Source organism: Crocodylus siamensis, chromosome 1 (assembly GCF_052110815.1).
Source record: "Crocodylus siamensis isolate JL-2025a chromosome 1, ASM5211081v1, whole genome shotgun sequence".
Classification (NCBI taxonomy): Eukaryota; Metazoa; Chordata; order Crocodylia; family Crocodylidae; genus Crocodylus; species Crocodylus siamensis.
Genome location: NC_143395.1, coordinates 207,703,187 through 207,725,617, shown reverse-complemented (window position 1 = coordinate 207,725,617; position 22,431 = coordinate 207,703,187). Strand labels below are relative to the sequence as shown.

The following is a 22,431-nucleotide window of genomic DNA, read 5'->3' as shown; positions in this document are numbered from 1 at the left end:
CTCAGCAGGGAAATAAAGGCCTTAAAAGACTGAAGTGGTTGAATGGCCATTTATTTCTGACTTCAATGCTTTGACTCTTCACAAAGGAAACTACCTGTCAGCATCGCATTTATATTGTGGATTCAGTTGGGCCCCTGTGTATTAATCTATAATTTTGCTTATTAAGGATGCAGTGGAATAACTGTGCTGCTCAGGGGTTATGGGTTTTTTGTGGCTATACGCATGCTTATAAAACACTTATTGTATTTAAGGTCCATTACAGCTCTTGCTTCAGGTGTATATGGACCTATTTAATTCATGGATCTTGCGGAAACCACAAAATCTGGGATTGTCTGTGAAATCAACAAAAAAAATTTAATAAAAATAAAATGCTGGCTCCCTAGTGGAAGCCAGCAGTCCTCACTGCTCAGAGGGGAAGTTGCCAGCTGGTGGAGCCATATAAAGGACAGCAGATAAGATGATGACTGCTCCCTTGTCCCTCCCCTGACTTGCTAGGGCTGCTCTGCCAATCAGCACTGAAGGGTGAGGTGGTGCAAATGGAAGCCAACAATCAAGGTGGCAGCAACCCCTTCATCCTTTCTCCCCATGGGGCCTCATTGCCAATCAATGCTGAGGGGCAGGACTGCTACAAAGTGAAATTGGCACTGCACGCTGCAAACAGGCTGCAAAAAACCCCCCTTTGTCCTTATATATGGGAAATTTGCCAGTTCTTCGTACTGAAAGAACGAAGTAATTGAGATCACATTACCTTGAGAGAAAGTTCCAGCTTCCTTCTCAGCTCATTACTGATTGGCTCGTACTGAATCAGCTGACGGACTTGCAGTACATTAGGGCATTTTTGTACAGCTGTTGGAGGGCAGGTGGACTCTTTGGATCCTATGTGCAGTCCTTTCCAAATATGGGTGCCAAATGAGGGACCTGGAATTTTCCTCTGAATACAATCAACAACCAAAGAGAGATGATTACTGTACTGACTTGAAAAAGTCTCATGAAATCAGAAAGCAAAGGGGCAGGTGTGTGCATGCAGGTGTGGATTAAGGTGTATTGGGACCATGGGGCAACACAAAATTGGAGGCCCCCACCCCACATGGGAGCTGGACTGCAGTGGGGGAGGGGTCCCCTTCCCTCCTGGTGCTGGCTGAGGAGGCTGGGTGGACCCTGCTGGGCTGGGGGTAGGGGGGAACAGGCCAGCCTCTTCTTCCTTCTCCTTGCCCCCCCCCACCCTCTGCTTCTGTCATAGCCAAAAGTACACACATGCACACAGAGACACAGGTGTGCACACACTGTACTCTCACTCACTCTCTGCACATGGACAGACACAAACACACTCTCTTCCTGCCATGAACACAGATAGATGCACTCCCCCCGCCCCCCAGACACACACTTTCCCCTCACAGGACCTCCCCACTCTTGATTACTCTGAGGCAGCCCTCCTCCCCCTCCCCCTGATCCTCCATGAGCAACCTATGGTCTGTCTAGCTCCCCACCCCTACCCCTATTAGACTTACCTGCAGGGAGCTACTGCCTGTGTGTGTGTGTGTGTGTGTGTGTGTGTTCATCTCCTCATACAAAAAGCCTACTATTTATAGATTTGAAATTATACCATAAACCTAAATATATTCAGAAGCTGAAGGCAAAGTTGTTTCTTACACTGAGATCTATAGTTTTACCAAGTGCCTAGGCTGTTGTTACGTTGAAAGGCAGAGATGTGTTGAAGCCAAATACTGATAGCTCATAAATTCACTAGTGTCAGCATCCCACATTTTTCATTTAAAAATATGGGAATTACTGTAAACATTTAGATCCTGATTTGATTTTGCTAAAATTTTAACCAGAAGAATTAATGTACAATGTATTTCAAGGTGGCACTTTTTACACTTACTCGTGTAATCAGTTTTTTCTAAAAAGGATGCATTCTCCTCAGCACCATCAAGAAAGTATGATTTTGTAGCTGAAGCATGGGCTTTGGTAAGATTGGAGTTTTATTTCTGGGTGAGGTATGAACTCACCATGTGACCTAAACTCACTAATCTTTGTCCTTCCATTTTCCAACTGGATTTTAGGAGTAATACTTAACTACCTTGCACAGATGTTTGATTGATTCTTACTAAAGTGCTTGGAAATTCTTCAGTTGAATCTGACAGTGATGTGATCCAGGAGGTCAGATTAAATACTTATAATGTTGCCTTCAAGATTTATATAACAGATGAATCTCTAAGTGATGAGTATAAGTAATAACTATGAAAATTAATAAAGGAACATCAAACAGCAATATAGCCTTCTGAAATATTCCTACCTCAAAAGGAGGAAATGTATCCCAGTTTCTTGACTGTAGGTTTGGAGGAACAATACTGGTGGATTCTTTCTTCGTTAACCAGACAGAGGCTTCAGTGAAAGGTCGGAGGACAGTGACACTAAGAACACCTGCTTCAAAAAAACATTCCAGTAAAAACCATCTGCATTCAAAACTGGTGAACAAGTGTTTTGCAATGTTTTGGAATCCTCTGAAGAAAAAGCTGATGCAAATGTAAATTCTCACATTTTATGCAGCTGAGAATGTGATACCACTGTTATCATCCAGGGCTATCCAACTTCTAGGGGGCTGCACACCCTGCAAGCTGCACCATTGAGGGCCTCCTGCCCTGGACAACACCAGTGGGGGCCATACACAGGCTGCAGCAGAGGCCTCCTGGGCAGCATACCACATGGGTACAACCTGCTACACCCCACATCCATGTAGGCAGCTTCCCACTCCCTATAGCCATACTGCTGTGCTATGTGCCTACACAGCCCCAGTGTCACTTTCTGCTTCCCATAATGCAGTACACTCACCCTCAGGTGGGGGCAGACAGAAGAATCTAAAGGAGGAAGGGGGAACCCAGAGAGTGGTTGCTGCTACAGCTGGCAGGATGAGGTCTGCAACTTAACCCCTCATGAGCTGCATGCGGCTTCCAGGCTGTCAGCTAGACAGCCCTGTTATAGACAATAAGGGATCATAATGGGACTATGAGAGAGACAACACTGGATTAGGCTTTCCCAAATTTTGCCCAACCAAAGGCTGTATTTGCAAGTTGCCAGGCATTTCAGGACTGTATTCAATTTGCATGTTGTGGAGTGCGAATAAATTGCCTCATCTTGAGGAAGGTGTAGTCCAGCAATCCAGCACAAATTAAACTGTTTTGAGCAGCTTGTTGGAGACCTGGGGTTACAATTTCAGCTTCAAGGATATATCACTGTCAAATCAGTGTCAATATGATTTGAGATGCCATTAATTATCTGTAATTGTTCCTCTAATTCATTTTACCTTTCTTAAAAACTATAAGTATTTTAAGTATCAAATTTTCAAGAGCAGACTTTTAGATCTTTTTGGAAAGTCTTCTTTCCAGTCAAACTCAAATTAGGAATTTGCATTGGTCCCTGATGTTTTGGATCATCAATCTGGCCTGCATTCTGTGGGTTGCCAGGATCTACAGAGTTAGCACTAGCTTCTAATAGCTTTCCAGCACAATTCAAGGTGCTGGCCTTGACCTATCAGACCCTAAATGATCTGAGCTCTGCATACCCCAAGGAACTCATTTGGTTCCATTACAAACTCTAAGGTCAGACAAAAGTAATCTCCTGTAGATGCCATCTGTGAACCAAGGTTGTTTGATAAGAACAAAAGAGAGGTTTTTCTTGGTAGTCTCTCAGCTCTAGAATTTCTTCTCCCTGTGGTCTGTCAGAGCTCAAGTCTAGACATCTTCCGAAAAGTATTGTGTGATCTTTTTATTTGAGCAAGCCTGCAGAAAGCAGGTTTAAGTTCCATCTGGGAAGTATTTTCTATCACATATTATTTCAATATTTGTACGTCTTTATAATTGGGATAACTCTTAGACAAGCTTAGACTTGAGGAAAGGCACCCAATGCCCAAGATCTCATCTAACAGCTCTCCCAACTTGTCAGGTTTGTGGCTTTGAACCTAGGACCTCAGCCTCCCTGGCACAAACACTCATCCTTGTCTGACATCTCCTCAACAGAACACTGGGGTGGACACACATGGCTAGAACCCTCCAGCTTGGCTTAGTCACATACCCACTCCCTGCCACCAAAGTGGTCAGCCAGGGTCAATAGACCCCTCATCCCTTCCAATAGAAACTTCTGACCTGGAAGAAAGTGGCTGGACAACAGGGTTTAAAATTGTATCTAGGCTGCAGCACCCTTGGCTTGTGCCACTACTGACTGGTGGATTCCTTGGATGCCTGACCTGACTAGTCTCCTGATCTTGATCTTTGCCTGACCCTCTGGATACCTGACCCAGCTCTGGTCTGACACCTGAATACTCAGCCCAGCTAGACCTTTAACCTTGCTCTGCCTGACTCCCTGGATCCCCGACTCAGTTCCCTGGACAGATCTCCTAGATCCTGATTTGCTGGCTTCTCTTGACCCTGAAGTGACCCCCAGACCTGGCTGCCCATGGCCTGTCATGACATAACTATACAGTTGGTCCAATAATAGGTATTACAAAAAAGCCTAGTCTCTCAACATATCCTGGGCCATCTTGGCTACACTAAAACCTTAATAATTTATTTGGCTTTTTATTGTAAGCCATCCTGAGGATTTTTTGGGGAGGGTGGCATATAAATCTAATCAATAAATATTTAAGCAGTTGGTTTTGTTTTCATGCTTAGAAGTAATAAAGATACAAGTATACCAATGTTAATTTATTTAGCCCTTTATCACCTGTTCACTTAGTTGACTGGCTCTTTCCCATAATCTTTCCACAAATTCTGTTTTTCACACTCCTAGAATACTTCAAGATGTGACCAGGAGGACATATACACTGTTATCAGGAATAAGTTACAATCACCATCGTGACTGTGTGGCATATTTGGAGTCTGAGCACAGTGAATAAACTCAGTATAATTTTTCCTATCCACATAAGAGTCTTGAGCATTCTGGCCTCACTAATGTAATAATTTTTGTATTAAGTTGACAAAAAGGGAATGGAATATCTCCACCTGGACATTCTTGTACTGGCTCTTGCAAAACTGCTGTAGCTGGATCCCCATATGCTTCAGAGAGGTATTCTTCCACATAACTGTTCTGAAGAAGTTCAATCCCTGAACCATCGGCATAAACAACGAAGAACCTAAGCAACCACCCATACACAAATCTGATTAGTTCAAGGTTATATTAAAATGATATTATTTTCTAAATAGTCAATAAGAAAAAACATGATAATGACATAATGAAAGATTTCAAAATGGTGGCATCAAGTGCACGAAAATTGACTAATAAAGAAAAAATAAGCCTATCAACTATATTCATTTTACCTAGGGACATGTTCACTGGATGTGGTAGAAGTGCCACCTTCTGTGGCTTCTGCTGCCAAACATTTTTCTTCTTCACCAGAGTCAATTTTGGGGATGAATACAGATGTGCTTCCATCAGCCATGACCTAAATTGGAAAGTGCAAAAAATGACAAACTATTGCATCTAGTAACCTGCTACTAAGCACTCAAGTGAGCTGGCATCATCACAGAAGCAGTCTGCTCACATTTCATGTGGGGCAGCTAAATGGGCATAGTAACAGCAGATGAGTGGCAGAGTCCTGCCATGCCAGGAATCCTAACTCTCTGCTGCTAAACAGAGACTACAACTCAGATACATAAAAATAGACATACAGGGGCATGTTTAAGGGAGACATGTTTGAGTTATATTTTCAAAATATGCATCTGTACCTGCCAGCAGGCACCTGCATACAAAATAGACAACTGCTTGCCAAACCAGGTAATTTCCTACTTAGACAAGTACATATAGGCAAATTCAAATATTCTGTGGGCCCATTTTAGGCAGCTATTTCAGAATGCATGGTTATTGACAATCCCACAATGATACGGATTAGAATTTCTATACCACTGACCATCAAAACTACTACATCATTGAAACAATCCTTAGCTAATATATTTTTGATCTATGAATAGTCACAGACTTTGCTGAAGGTGATAGCTGTGCTGGGGTGTACTTGGTAGCTGTGTTGGTCTGAGACAAAAAGACATACAAAAAACGAGAACTCTTGGTTCCAAAATGATACCTTTTATTAGACCAACTGGAAAATGGCAAGAAAATAGTCCTTTTCTGCAAGCTTTCAGGATCAAAATCCCTTTGTCAGGCTCTGGGAAAAGTGTAGATGGAGCTGAAGGTGGAAGTGTGTCCCTCTGGGTCCATGAGAGTGTCTTTGTGAGCTGTGTTGAGTAGCTCTTTGATGTGTTGATCACATTAATTTCCTATGGGGACTTTTTACCATCTTGTACCATCTATACTAAATCTTCCAAGGATGGAGATTCCATTACCTCTCTGTATAACATGTTCCAGTGTTTTACTACCCTTCTAGTGAGAATATTTTCCCTAATATCTAACCTAAATTTCCCTTGCTGCAACTTGAGACCATTGCACCTTGTTCTGTCATCTGCCACCACTGAAAACAGTCTAGCTCCATCCTCTTTTGAACCTCCCTTCAGGTAGTTTAAAGCTGCTATTAAATCCCCTCTCAGTCTCCTCTTATCTAGACTAAATAAGCCCAGTTCCCTCAGCCTTTCCTCACAAGTCATGTCCCCCAGATCCCTCACCATTTTTGTTGCCCTCCACTGGACTCTCCAATTTGTCCACATCCTTTCTGTAGTAGAGGGCCCAAAACTGAACATTCACATGCTCTAGATGTGGCCTCACCAGTGCTGAATAGAGGGGGATAATCACTTCCCTTGACCTGCTCGTAACACTCCTACTGGTGAAGTTCAGTATGCTGTTAGCCTTCTTTGGAATAAGGGCACACTCTCAGATTATATTTAGTTTGTTGTCCACTGTAACTTTTGTCCACTGGTCCTTTTCTGCAGAGCTGCTGCCTAGCCAGCCACCCCCAGCCTGTACTGGTGCATGGGATTATTTCACCCCCAGTGCAGGACTTTGCACTTTTCCTCGTTGAATCTCATGAGAGTTCTTTTGGCCCAATCCTCCAATTTGTCTAGGTCACACTGAATCCTAGCCTTACCCTTCAGTGTATCTACTACTCCCTCCAGCTTGGTGTCATCTGCAAACATGCTAAGGGTGTACACTATGCCATCTTCCAGGTTGTTGGTGAAGACATCGAACCAAACCAGCTCCAGGACCGACCCCTGGGACACTCCACTTGATACCGGCTGCCAACTAGACACTGAGCCATTGATTACTACTCTCTGACCTTGACACTCCAGCCAGTTTGCTATCCACCTTACAGTCCATTCATCTAGCCCACACTTCATTTGCTTGCCTGAGAGAATGTTGTGGGAGACTGTATCAAAAGCCTTGCTAAAATCAAGCTTTACCACATCCACTGGTCTCCCTACCTCCACAGAGCCAGTCATCTCATCATAGAAGGCAATCAGGTTGGTCAGGCATGCCTTGCCCCTGGTGAATCCATGCTGACTGTTCCTAATCACCTTCTTCTCCAAGTGCTTAGAAATGGATTCCTTGAGGATCAGCTCCATGATTTTTCCAGAGACTGAGGTGAGGCTGACTGGTCTGTAGTTCCCTGGATCTTCCTTTTTCCCTTTCTTAAGTATGCACTATGTTTACCTTTTTCCAGTCATCCAGGACGGCTTCTGATCACCATGAGTTTTACAAGATAACGGCCATATGCTCTGTAATCACATCGGCCAACTCCCTCAGCTTCCTTGGATGCATCCTGTCTGGCCCCATGGACTTGTATATACCCAGCTTTTCTAAATAGTCCCTAACCTGTTTTTTCACCACTGTTGGCAGCTCACCTCCTCCTCAAACTGTACTGCCTGGTGCAGTAGTCTGGGAGCTGACCTTGCCTGTGAAGACTGAGACAAAGAAGGCATTGAGCACTTCACCCTTTTCTGCATCCTGTCACAAGGTTGCCTCACCCGTTCAGTACCCTTCAAATCCCTTGCTAACTGCAACTCCAATTGTGCTTTTGCTTTCATTCCTGCATGCCAGAGCAATGCTTTTATATTCCTCCCTATTTTTTTGTCAAAGTTTCCACTTTGTATAAACTTCCTTTTTGTGATTTAGTTTACTGAAGAGTTCCCTGCTAAGCCAGGCTGGCCTTCTACCATACTTGCTAGTCTTCCTATGCATTGGGGTGGTTTATACCTGCACTCTCAGTAAGGCTTCTTCTTGAACACCTCCAATGATGGAGACTCCACAACTTCCCTAGGCACTGCCTCACCATTTGAACAATGAAAAGGTTCTCCTGATATCCAATCTCAACCTATATTGCTGTAAGCCATCTGTACCCTGTCCTCTGCAGCAAGACAGAAAAGGTGTTCCACTTCTACTTTATGGCAGTCTGTGAAAGGATGGGCCCAGAGGATGGCTCTAGCACCCCATGGGGCCACCCAAGTCCTGCACACACTCCAGGTCCTTCATATAACCCTCTTTCTATCTCACCTGCCACACCTTGATCTTCTTTTGATAACAATTAGGAGGCTGCCCTTGAGTCCTGCAGTGACTCTCCCAGGAAACTCTGAATGTCTGTATAAAGTCCGAGACTCTCAGATCCTTCTCCATGGTGCTCCATTCAACCACACGTCACCCATTTTGTATTTGTGTTTTTGATTTTTCTTCTTGAGGTGTAGCACCTTGAATTTCCCAGCATTAATCTTCATCTTGTTGGCTCCAGTTCAGCTTTCCAATCTGTCAAGATCCTTCTGAATTATGCCCCTGTCCGCCAGTATGTTGGCAATCCTTCCCAGTTTTGTGATGTCTGCAAATGTGCTCAAGAAGCTCTCCATTCCAGCATCCAAATCATTAATATAAAGGTTGTAAGGCTCTTGCCCTGCAGCCTGGGTAATTGGGTTAGCTGTGTAAGACTTAGTCAGACTCCTGCCCTGCAGCTCTTATAACTAGGTCAGTTGCACTTAAACTAATTGAGGCCAGATGACCCCAGTCCTTTCCTCTAATTGGTTCTCGGGCTGCTTGTAAGGAACTCTTCCAGCACCTTAGCCCTGTTACACAACCTAATAGTCTCCAATCCCTGAGTAGTTCCTGTCCTGGCAATGTCTCTGGTTTTCTTGTTTCCTGACCCTTTTTGATTGCTTTTGGATTTTGGCTTTGGATTTCTCTATGGACCTGTTTCCTGGCTCCTGATCCCAGCTGGTTCTGTTCTTGGATGTTACCATATGGACTATGCTTTGGATTTGCTAACTAGGCTTCTGATTCCTGGATTCTAGTCCTGGCTTGGCATTTGGCTCCTGACTCAGGGCTTCTGACCCCCACTTCTGCAATCCCTGGTCTCATTCCTGACTCTACCTACAAGGGTGACTGCCCTGGTTGAAACCTTTGTGGGACTTCACTTCAAGCCTTCTGTCATTCCAACATGGCTCCATTTATAATTGCCCTTTGCTTGCAGCAATTGAGCTAGTTGTCCATCCACCCTGTAGCAGTTTTGTCTAGCCCATATTTTTTCAATCTATTTATGAGAAGGTCAGATGGGACTTTATTAAAAGCCTCGCTGAAGTCCAGGTATACATCCACAGACTTCCATTCATCCATCCATCTAGTAACCTTGTCAAACAAGGAGAACAGGTTTGGCACAGTTACCTCATAGTAAGTCCATACTGGCTACTCATGATCAGTCTTCCTTCTCCAGATATTTGCAAATGTCCATCCTTATGATATGCTCCATAACTTCCCCAGTATTGAGGTGAAGCTAAACCATCTATAGTTCTTCAGACCCTCCTTTTTGCCTTTTTGCCCATCACCCAAGACAATATAGATATTATTGTCAAGGGGCCCAAGATCTCCCCTGCCAGTTTCTTTGGTGTCCTGGGGTAAAGTTAAACAGGCACTACTGACTTGAATTTATTCAAACCCACCCAAATCACTGTTTCATTTCTTATCTCATCCTTAAAATTGTCCCCTTCCTTATTTAAATAATTCTTGTTTAGCTAACTGATTTAAATCTTTTTTTTTTTTTTTTGGTGATGGTTGAAGCAAAAATTTTTGGAGCACCTCCACCTTCTTTGCATCTTCTGTTCAGAATTCATCGTGGTTATTTAACAGTGGACCCACAGCTTCCTTGGTCTTTTTTTCTGGCCAACATGCTTATAAAACCTCTTCTTGTTGTTTTTAACCTCCCTCACCAGGTACAGGTCATTCTGTATCTTTGTCTTCCTGATTTTGTCCCTGCAAGTTCTTGCTAGGCATGTCTACATGTGCATTTAACATTGCATTAGGGGTATAGGTCTTCAAGCTGCCAGGCTGGTATTGGATATCAGATTGGTATTGGTTGATATACCTCCTTAAAAATCAGCTATCGGCATCAGCTCCAAAAATCTCTATCAGTGCATCCCTACCTTTGACGATTAGAACTGAGAGATTGGAGAGAGTATGGTTTTTGTGTGAGAAAGGTGCCCCTACAGGTAATTGGATAGTCTCATCTTTGATAGATTTCCAGTGTGTGTTCATTCTGGTGCACAGTTGTTTGGTCTCTCCTATGTATTTTTCATCAGGGCATTTGGTGCATTGGATGAGATATATTACATTTCTGGAGCTGCAGCTGTAAGATCCAGAAATGCTGATGGTTCTGTTTTGGGGTGTAGTAATTGTGGGGGTAATAGAGATGTGTTGGCAGGTTTTAAAGTTCTTGTCATGGCACAGTCTGGGTCCATTGTTTTGGCCTGTAGGAAGTTTGCTTCTGGTGATGAAGTTAGTGAGGTTCAGTGCTTGTTTGAAGGCTAGGATGGGTGGCTCTGGGAAGATCTCCTTAAGAATTGGGTCTTCTAGTATGGGTTGCAATTGTCTGAGGATTATCCATATAGATTTTAGGGAGGGGTGATATGTCACAACCAGTGCAGTGCGATTCATGGGGGTTTTCCTTCTCTACTGCAGCAGTTCTTCACATGATATCTGAGTGGCTCTTTCAAAAGTGCAATCTATCTCTCTGGGGAAGTGTCCTTGTTGAGTGAAAGCCATTTTGAGATTTGTGAGGTGGCAATCATTGGTGTTCTCCTCAGTGCAAATTTGGTGGTATGTGATGTCCCTCCTTACTAGGGTAGCCAAATGATGCCCAAAGAGGCTCTTTCTAGTTCTAGTCAGAGGGATCCCATCTCTTGATAATAGTCCTCCTCCACAAAACATCTCTCCATTGTCAAATAATCCAGCACTAAAACACTGCTGCTTATAAGTAAGCAGCTAGGCCCACTCAGGAACCAGGGCCAACTTGGGCAATTTAGTCTGCTTCTGCCCTGACTCCTGACACCTAGAAAAGAATAGAATAGATTAAACTGAATGTAAATGCAGGGGTTTGGGACTGACTGGATTTCAGCTGTCTGATTTTAGGTATGGCTATGTGAAGAAGTTACTGTGAGGTAAGACAGGGTGTGAACTTGTGGCATGTTGCCTACTTTGAAGTTACTGCTTGTGTACATGTTCAGTGAAAATGAGATGTATTACTGTACATTTCCTACAGGGTAAGAGTATGTGCATGGGTAGTTACCTCAGATTAACTTGTTAGTGTAACCAGGCTCTCAGAGTGGGTAAAAAAGAAAAACCAGAGTGTTAGGACAGCTTGCCATATTTTATGCTTTAAAGTTGCATCAGTTTATAGAGTGGTGAATTAGAGTATTATTTTAAGTTTTCTTTTATATTCAGCCTAAAGTTCTGTATAGTCTCATTGTTAACCAAACTTTTAATTTTGCTGGTGTTTGCAATATCAGTTGGCTTTGCCTTTTGCAAGCAGCTTATGGCCTTGAGTTTGCTTGCATGATGTTTCTTTTCTTTTCTATCACTTTGAGAAGTTTTTTCCAACACAACATAGTGATAGTTTTGTTACTAGCTCAAAGTAACTGAATGTGGCACTAACCAGCTCAATCAGAGGAATGAAATGATCGGATATGTCAATGAAAGGTGATAAAAGAAACCAATGGACAATGCCCAAAGTAAGACAGTGGAAAAAGGCCAAATTAAGAGGTGTGCTTGTCTGTTGAACAAAGGAATATGCTGACAGGATAAATTATGGACAATATGTTGACAGCAGAGAGACCAATCTGAAAGCAAGGTGTCAAAGGAGTCAAGTTAAAGAAAAACATAAAAGAGGGAGCAAGAAAGTTAAGTGTGTGTTGTCATCATCATTGTCATCATGAATCCAGCTTTCAACAACTGTCTGGATCGCCCCAGCCAACGACGCACCCTTTGCTTCAGGAACTGAGTGGGTGTCTTTCCTGTTGAGCAAAGTAACATCTGGGATTGGATGTGATCATTGTACTAAGTGCTTTTCTCTCTCTGAATACAGAAACTGCTAAGATAATACTAATAAAGTTCGACTTTGATTTTAGGATACTGAGTTCTCTGTATTTGTATTTCACATTCCATTCAAGGGTTAACCATGCTTTAATGATCCCTAAGCACTATCTGGTGGACAGTGGTGCTATCAGTTCATGGACAATGTGGGTATAAATCAGGATTAACCCTTTCATAAACATAGAACTGTTGGAAATACTAATGGTATTCAATCACATTGTTGAGAGGTGATTTATAGTCTTCAGGCTCAGTTGCAGGAGAAGTGGGGAGTTGTGGTGGCTGTCACAGCTGGTTTAAGGCAACCTGTTAACTGGGCTGAAAACATTTGGTTGGATCCAGAGTCCCTGGACCCTAGTGAAGGTAGGGATCTACCTGAAGATGCAAAAGCTTTAAGTTCTTATGTTCCTTTGAGGAAGGAGTTGCATGATGTGAAGAAAAAGATGGAACAGTGTCCTATGGCTCCAGTAGTGACACAGCAGATTATAAAGATGGAACAAGCTCCAGCTGTGGGGGGAGTAGGAGATGGTAATGCATCAGATCAGCAGCAGCACAGGGTAGAAAAGACTGTCACTGTTACTGCTCCATTAGCTCCGTAACAGGTAAGAGCAGCAGCTATGAATTTAGGTCTGTTGAACAAGGATACAGCAATTCAGTGGGTTTCAGTGTTTGGATCAGATGGGATGGACTATTCCTGATTGTCAAGAAGTAGCTCAAGCTAGTTGTAATTCAGAGGACTTGTCAGGGATTAAGGCATCCTTGGATGATGGATAACCAGTTGGAGATGACATACTGGTAGACTAGGAGAATTTTGACTGCACTTTTAGGTGCTCGGATACTGTCCTGGTTGTACTTTATGGAAATGCAGAAACCCAGAGAAAGCCCTGAAGCTTATACCCGGAGGAAGCAGTTGTTAGGGTGTGCATCAGTTGGGAAATGGAGATTATAACTTTGATGATTTGGGATTTAAGACCATCCTAATAGAAGGGTTGGCTGCACTGGTGAGTTATATTAGGACCTATTGATGATCCTATGCAGTAACCTGACCAGCACTGGTGGCTGTGTGGTAGAGTTTCTGCCTACTATGTGGGAGCTTGGAGTTTAAGTCCTAATTAGGCCAAGTAGGGGTAAGTAAAATGATAGAGAAAAATTCTTAGAGACAGGGGCCCAGACAGTCCAGGAGTTGGGGGGGAGGCGCATGCACCCTCAGGAGGCCTTAAATGCCTCTACACTAATGCTCGTAGTATGGGGAACAAGCAGGAGGAACTTGCCCTCCTGCTAGCTAACACAAACCCAGACATAGTGGGGCTCATTGAAACTTGGTGGGAACCAACACATGACTGGGTGGTAAAGGGGTATAGGTATAGGGATAGAACAGGGAGGAAAGGTGGGGGTGTTGAGCTCTACGTGAAAGAGCAGTACACATCCTCAGCAAACAGCACTGGGTTTGAGGTAGGGCAGACTGAGGTGCTCTGGGTCAGAATACAAGGGGGTTGGGGGAAAGGGACCTACTGGTGGGGGTCTACTACAGGCCACCCAACCAGGGAGAAGAGCTGGACTGGGAATTCTCAGGTCAGCTTGCAGAGGCAGTTAAGTCAAGGGATGTGGTCATCAGGGGTGACCTAAACTACGTGGACATCTGCTGGGAACCTCACATAGGTTCCTAGCTGAGTTACAGGACCTCCGCCTAACCCAGGAGGTGCACAGTCCCACCAGGGGAAATGCCTTGTTGACTTGGTCCTGGCCACAGGTGACAACCTGGTGAGGGGACTGTGGGTGCTCAACCACCTGGGCGATAGCGATTATTGCCTACTGGAATTTACCCATCCAGTGCAGGGTGTCAAAGGCCTGCAGGAAGGCAGAAGCCCTGGACTTCAGGAGGGTGGATTTCAATGAGGTAAGAAGTCTAGTTGGGGAGGCACTGAGGTCCTGAAGGGGAGGTGAGGGGAGTTGGGAGCCCAAGAAGAGTGGTCGATCCTTAAGGAGACAATTCTCCATGCCCAAAGGGTGACAATCCCCATGTGGATCAAAGGGGGCAAGAGTGCTTAAAAGCCCCCATGGCTTATCAAAAGCATCCATAAATGTCTCAAAGCAAAAAAGGAAGTGTACACCCAATGGAAGGCAGGGGCCATCACCAAGGAGGATTATACCACCTTGGCTTGAGATTGTAGGGGGGCTGTTAGGAAGCCTAAGGCAGAGATGGAACTGGGACTAGTGACCCGGATCAAAGATAACAAAAAGTCCTTTTTTAAATACATAGGGGGTAAAAAGAAGGTACCAAGTAATGTGAGGCCTCTGCAGGACATGCTTGGTAATCTGGTGGTAGCATCAGATGACAAAGATAATCTCTTTAACAGATTCTTTGCTTCCATTTTTCTGAGCAGGGCCAGGGACATCCCCCCCACTGGGATTCCAGACGGACCCAGGGGAGGCGCAGCCAGGTCCAGGGTCAGTGAGGACCTAGTCATGGAACTCCTGAAGGGACTAGACATGTTCAAATCAGCAGATCCTGATGATCTCCACACCAGAGTGCTTAGGAAATTGGCAGAGGTCATTGCAGGACCCCGGCACAGCTTTACAAGCATTCATAGTGCTCTGGTGAGGTGCCAGATGACTGGAAAAGGGGCAATGTGGTCCCCGTCTTCAAAAAAGGAGGAAAGAGGACCCAGGAAACTATAGGCCCGTTAGTTTTACCTCAGTCCTGGGGAAGCTAGAGGCAAGTCCTGTCAGACCAACCTGGTTGCCTTCTATGACCAGGTCACAAAAGCCTTGGATGCAGGTGCTGCGGTGGATGTAGTCTTTCTGGACTTTAGGAAGGCCCTCGACACTGTCTCTCACTCCATCCTCATTAAAAAATTAGGCAACTGTGGTGTTGATGGCTACACAGATGGGTCACAAATTGGCTGGAGGGCCGTACTCAGAGTGGTGGTGGATGGGTTATTTTTGACCTGGAGAGATGTGGGCAGTGGGGCTCCCCAGGGCTCAGCCCTTGGGCCTGCACGGTTCAATATCTTCATTGGCAATTTGGACAAGGGGGTGAAAAGCACCTTGTTCAAGTTCAAGTTGAGTTGAGATGACACCAAGATGTGGGGAGAAGTGACCACACTAGAAGAGAGGGACAGGCTACAACTAGAACTGGACAGGTTACAGGGGTAGGCAGATGAGAATAGGATGGGTTTCAATATGGACAAGTGCAAGATATTGCACCTGGGGAGGAAGAACCAGCAGCATACCTATAGGCTGGGGAACTCCTTTCTTGTCAGCACAGAGGCAGAAAAGGATCTTGGAGTCACTATTGATTTCAAGATGAGCATGGGCCACCAATGTGGGGATGTGGTCAGTAAGACTAACTGCACCTTGTCATGCATCCATACATGCATCAAAGCAGGTCCAAGGGGATCCTCCCCTTCTATTTGACATTGGTCAGGCCACAGTTGGAGTACTGCATCCAGTTCTGGGTGCTGCACTTCAGGAGGGATGTGGATAGCACTGAGAAGGTCCAGAGGAGGGCCACTCGCATGATTAGGAGGCAGCAGGGGAAGCCCTATGGGGAGAGGCTATGGGACCTGAACCTGTTCAGCTTCCACAAAACAAGGCTGAGAGGGGATCTCATGGCCACCTATAAACTTGCCAAGGGGGACCAGCAAGCAATGGGAGAGTCCCTGTTCACAGTCAGGGCAGCTAGGAGCTGGAACCAACTTCCAAGGGAAGTGGTGCTTGCCCCTACCCTGGGGGTCTTCAAAAGGAGGCTAGACAGCCACCTAGCCAGGGTCACTTGACCCCAGCATCCTTTTCTGCCCATGGCAGGGGGTCGGACTTAATGATCTGCTTAGGTCCCCTCTGACCCTACCAACTATGAAACTATGGGTTGAGGACTCGAATTTGAAAGGCAAAAATAATATACAGGGAGAGCAGTCCTAAAAGGGAGGTACAAAATAAGGGTGTGTAACAGGGGGCCTGCTCTGGGCTGATTTCCCAGTGCCCTGCCACCTGTTTCTGAGCTAACTGCCCACCTTCTCACCCACCATGCATTGTTGGCAATTAATTAATAGATGTCAATTAAGTGGGAGACTGCCCATTTCTTGCCCTGATGCCAGGGGGCACTATCTGCGGCTCTGATCCTCCCCTACACCGCAGCCCAAGCCTCACAGATAGCATCCAGATATTCTCACAATTACCGGCCCCACACTGGGCCCCATAATCCTAGTGTTGAACCCTCTATGATCCCTCCATTCTGGCAGCCAAATCTGCCTTCATTTTCAGCAGCATAGCTCCCTGAACTGTTTCCCCTTCTGGGTGTGGTCCCCCCAGGACCTTTGGCTCACTAGCCCTGGCCCACCTCCAGGCCAGTCAGAACCCCAGTTCCTCAGCTCTTGAGCATTCCTCGCGGTGGGCCCCTGGCTCTTTGACCCTTCCAGTCTTGGCCCCAGCATTGACCAGTCAGCTGAAGTCCAGACAGGTGCAAGTTTATGGCCTCTCTCTTTCTCTGGGGGTCCACCCTCCAGACGCTACAAAGGGTCAAAGGTGCTACCCACTGAGTTAAGGGTGTTTAAGGTGCCCTGATGTGCCTTTCACTGGGGTGGTAACTGGCCTGGTATTTCCTGGGGGCTCCCACGCCACTGGAAGCCCCAGGCCACCCACTCCCAGCAGGGTGCAGTTTTAGGTCATGCTCAGGACCAGGAGCCTCCAGACCATCCCCTACAGCTCCTCCCTTACCTCCAGATAATACCAGCAGCCTTCCAGCCAGGCACTGTTGTTGCCTGGCCTCCAGCAGCAAAACTGTCTTGTTTATATGGGCAGCCCCAGATTCAAAGGCAAATTGGCACTTCCAAAAAGGGCAATAGTGGGAATGGGTCCCAGAGCAACAAGCAGTTTTAATTCAGTTAAAAAGGGATCTGGTACAAGCTCCTGTACTGGCTTACCCAGATGAGACAAAACCCTTTGCCTTGCAACTGGCAACTACTGAAAGAGCTATCGGTGCTACCCTACTGGAAGGGAAAGGAAAAGAACAAAGGCCAGTGGCTTATGCCTCAAGAACCCTTACAGGACCTGAACAGAAGTTTAATCCATGTGAAAAGGAATGTTTGGCACTGATTTGGGCATTGAGAAAATGGGAATACATTGTAGGAGGGGCGAGAGTAATAGTCCAGACAGCCCATTCTCCTCTAAAGTATATTATATCTAGGGAAAATTAAAGAAGGACATGCTTCAAGTCCCTGAGTGGCTCAGTGGACTCTAGCTCTTATGAACAGTGATGCTGATTTTGAATGGCAGCAGAAAATACCAACTGTGTCATATGGGTTAGTGGTGCAAGGGGAAGAGCATGAATGCCCTTTGCCAGAGTATCATAGGGCCATTGTACACACCACAAACTGGCCTTTAAAGTGAGTTAACTGCCCTTTTGCACTGCTTTAATGGTGTTGCTGTTTGCACGTTTGGCAGCATATTGAGTGTTAAGGGCACTACTGTTTGCATGTTCGGTGGCATATTACGCGTTAAATACTTTGGGACGTAGCAAAATAAAACATGTCTGAGGACTGCCTGGGCTGGGTGCCTGTGGGCAGGTGCCACCTGGGGGGCACCATTGCTGCCACAGAGGGAAGTACCAGTTCCTGCCCCTCCCTGCAGCTCAGGGACTGTTCAGCCCTCTCCTGCCACCACCAGAGAGGCATATAAGGACCAGACCCAACCCTTGTGTACATGCCATGGGGGTTTACTTTGCCCTAAATTAAAGCAGTGTTTTTAATGATGCACCCTTTGCTTCAGGAACTGAGTGGCCATTTTTTCTGTTGAGCAATGTAACATTTGGGATTGGGTGTGATCATTGTACTAAGTGCTTTTCTCTCTCTCTATATAGAAACTGATAATACTTGTTGTAATAATAAAATTCAACTTTGATTCTAGGATACTGAGTTGTCTGTGTTCCTATTTCACATTCCATTTAAGGGTTAATTGTGTTTTAACAAACCCTAAACACTATCTGGTGGACAGTGGCGTTATCATGACAGCAAATGGAGAATGCCCAGAAAAAACTAACAAGAAAGCAACAATGTAGCCATTGGAGGTAACAAAAACTTTTAGACCCTAATTTAGGTTCTCAGATTAGAAAACATCCATTGTGCATACCAGGGGGGCTTTAGTGACTCAACATGGGTCAATGGGCAGGATAAGTGCTCAATCTCCTGTTGAAAATACTGGACCACATTGTCTTCAGTGCTAATATATTAAGAGCAAGAAATCGACACACTTTTTACTGGCTAAGAGATGCACTTTCAGCTATACTTTTGTGCAGCATCATTGGGAAGCTTATTCTCTCTGGCTACCTCTGGCTGTATTTAAAAGCAAATTGGTTCAGATGGTAGCAGAGTACACAATTCTCTGACATTCCTAAAATTAAGTGGGATAACTGGAATTTTCTTGGTCAGCTATGACTTGGAACTGTCCAAAAGTGACTTAGGGTTGGATTTGTAAAGGCATTTAAATGCCTAAAGACGCAGACCCAGTAGGACTTTAACAAGTGCCTGGGTGCCTAACTGTCACTGAAAATCTTATTATCTGCCTATATGCACTGTTTGGGAGCCAACTGCATAAATGAGGGAGGATGACCTGGATAGCAGCCCAAGGTCCTGCCTTGTGAGGGGAGTTACAAAAATAGCCATTGCTTCTTTGTGTGAAGCCACTGTCCAGCAGGCTGAGCTGTCCTTGATGGCTAGAAAATGGTATTTAGAGGTTTGCTTTTGGGAACTGGAGTGTAGGTAAAGTAGTTATTGCATTAGAATAATGATCTAGGGGAATGGCAAGGGTTAACTGGTTTCAAAAAACCTGTTTGTGACAAAGTTTCTTTCAAGGCCCACTATGTCTGAAGCCAGCAGACACAGAGGCTGGGAAACTGAAGACATGTACCACACTGTTCCATAACATGAGATAAGGTGGCATTAGGTCACAGTGTCAAACTGCAGAGCCTTTGGGGTTTCCAGTTTTGGTGAACAGATCAAATTAAGATGTGTGCATGTGATGGGTTTGTTGGAATAAAGGAATGTGCTTGCAGGACAGAACATGGGCAGTATCATGACTGCAAAGAGACCAATCAATGATGCCCAGAGATGAAAATTCATCAGAAGAGAGAAAGAATACAAAAAGAAGGATTTCAGAGCAGCAAAGTGTCCCTGAGAGGGAAACCTGAGACCACCACGGACAGATGGTCTCAGCCTCGACCTCCAGGCTGACATTGAAGAAAGAACCTCAGGATGAAGCATGCGTACTGGCCAGACATACCTTCCTTCTGTGACAGCTCTAGGACTAGTAGATATAGGATCGTTTGCATTATTCGTATCTGCTATCACTGTGTACCAATACAGTTTGCCTATTATTGAACGGAGAGATTGTGGTCAGTCTGAGGGTTTGGGTCCACCTGGAACAAGGTATTGGAGTCATAAATCCAGTGCCAACACCACGTTATGCCTTTGTAGGTACTTAGCTCCTTTTACAGATCTGGCCTTTGCCTACAGGAACAGGCAACAAAGCCAGCAGGCACATGATAGTGGTGAAGTATATGTATTCTTTCCAGGGCACTTCTGTATTCAGCAATATATTGCCACAACCTCTTTTTAAAAATTGGACCTTATTGTGCCAAAAGTGGGCAGATAATGTGATATTCAACAAGATTAGTATCTCAAGAAAGGACACTGCTGAGCATTGATGTTAATTTCAGAACAACAATAATAATATAATAACATTTTGTGTTTCTCTAGTACCTTTAAATCCAATAAATCTTTAATCCAAGATTAACTAAAGCAGACAGGTGTGGGTGCACTGTCATTTTGGCATGATATTTCTAGAAAGATGTACTTTTACAATATTATCTCACTTTTGAAAATCAGTTTATATTGGCTTGGAAAACGATGAAAATGAAAACAATGAAAATATTCACAATTGCCCTTTTCCCTTGACAACATTCAGTTAAGGAGATTTCTGTCTAATTTTCATGTGACCGTTTCGTAAAACAATTTGCCATTTAACAGAGTTATCTTAGATATGTATGAGTTACCTTAGATATGTATCACAACTTACTTCAGTGCTGGGTCTAGAAGATTGAAGATTGATCCTACACTTCCCAAAACACTTCTACTGGGTGCATCTACGCAAGACGCTTAATGACTAATTCTACTGCACATTAGCATGGCTGGCAAAAACTGTAATAATGTGCAAATGCACAGTAGATTAGTCCAATGGGCATCAAGCCTCACTTAAAAAGTGTTCCATTGCACTAATGCACAATAGTGTTGATTATGGTGCATTAAGTTAGCATCTGTTATTACAGGTATGTAATATGTATCTTTTATCTTAAATCAACAGAAACAAAACTGGTCCTAGAACAATACACAGCAATAATTATAGGCAAGGCTGGCAGTGCCACCTATTATTTAAGTTGCCTCACACTGTCCATTATAGCATCACATTTTCTGTTGTTTATAACTTTCCCAAACTCTAATTTTTCAAACTTTTCTAAGCTGGGCACCTATTTCAGGCTGAATTTTTCTTTGACAAATGCAGTCAAAATGATTCAGTCATTTTTAAGAAGGTGACTAAGAAAATATGCTGTTTACTCTTTGTTAAACATTTTTGGTGCTCTTTTCTTTGACTATGTCTATAACCCTGATGTTTTGGATCAGGGACTTAATATTTGCCCAGGCTTCCTAGAAGGTATTCAGCCTTGTTCTGTAACAGCTTCTTTCAGCTGCTGCTGGTTAAACACTGGAATTGTCTCTGAACACAGTCTGAGCTCTGTGGTTGCAAGGCCTGCGGTGGGAGACAAGAATCTCCCAGGCCAGGCCCTACAATTGTAGGGTTGGCACTGGGAGATAAGAATCTCCTAGTGCTGGCCCTGTGACCACAGAGCTGGTGCTGGGAGATAAGAATCTCCTAGCCTGGGCCCCGTGACTGCAGATCTCAGGTTGGGAGATAAGAATCTGCTAGCTTCTGCTCCCCTATCACGATTGGGAAACGGGCTGGGAGCCCTCTGCTGCTAGGGCATGGGAATCTTGTTTCTGCCTGCATTCCAGTGGTGGAGCCCACCCCAGCAGCAGGCATCTCCCAGGGACAGGGAGAAATTTCCCATCCTCTGCTGTTCAGCTGACCAGGAGTACATTTGCTCCCACTCAGCTATCTACGTGTGCCATACTGCACAGTAAATAATTGAGAGTAAATGTGCTACTTGTATTTACAGGTAGCACATTTACTCGGGATTAAGGAAAATGACTGTGCAGTAAGTGTCTGCATGTGTAGATGGTGATGCTTACAGCACTGTAAGTATCTCTAATCTTGAGTAAAGTGTCTCATATAGATGCACCCAGTGTTGAGAAAAACTACATATAATTATATCAAAATGGGGCGCCCAAACTTAGTTAAAAATTGTACTTTCATCTCTCTGTTAGAAATATTATTAAAAATGCATTATCAATAGTGTTGTTAGAACAGCACAGCTGCCACCTCTTATCAATAGTGTTGTTAGAACAGCACAGCTGTCAGCTCTCTCCCTGGTGGGAGAGAGAGATTGAAGGAGAAACTACTAAGGGCTCTTTGTATTAAGGTATCACTCTCTCTTTGTTCTGCAAATTTACTATCTCTTTGTTACACTAAATCACACTTCCTTTCATGCCCCCTACACTTCTCAGGCAAGATAAGAGTAATTGCCATCTTTTCCTTGGGTTTGAACTTTTTGTAACCTGAAGTACTTTCTGAGCAGGCGCAATTAGCTAATACATATAAGCCTATCCGCCCCGCATACTTAAGTAGTTAATTATAATGCACATGCGATGGATGACGTGACGTCATTTCATATATGTTTGTATGAACCGGAAATGAGTTGTAAGAGTTCCTGCTTCTGCACACGTGCTCAGGAGAGAGGGGATAAAAGCCTGCTGAGAAGTGCTCCCCGCGGGCAGAGAGTGTGGTCTTTTGTCTTCTCTCTCTGACCCTATTTGCAAATATATACCTTTTGTGTTACCAACAATGTGTGCCTAAAGGATTATTATTCATGAGCCTCCAAAGAAACGAACCGTGATTTTTACATCATCTCTGTGCCTGAAATTTCCATCTGTACCATCCCTTCATTTCACCTTGGAGTTAGGAAAAGAAATTCAGTATATTTGA

General features: G+C 44.4%; 1 protein-coding gene across 1 annotated transcript in view; it reads right to left on the bottom strand.

The window, feature by feature from the left end:
* The window catches only part of SPAG17 (sperm associated antigen 17), a 354,514-nt gene that overhangs the window by 62,465 nt on the left and 269,618 nt on the right, over positions 1-22,431 (bottom strand). Inside the window, exons 32-35 of the mRNA XM_090053742.1 lie at positions 5,313-5,437; positions 4,998-5,128; positions 2,297-2,424; positions 749-931 (exon numbers count right to left, since the gene is read on the bottom strand). Of these exons, the coding sequence (XP_089909868.1) occupies positions 749-931; positions 2,297-2,424; positions 4,998-5,128; positions 5,313-5,437 (567 nt within the window). The remainder of the gene's footprint in view (positions 1-748; positions 932-2,296; positions 2,425-4,997; positions 5,129-5,312; positions 5,438-22,431) is intronic.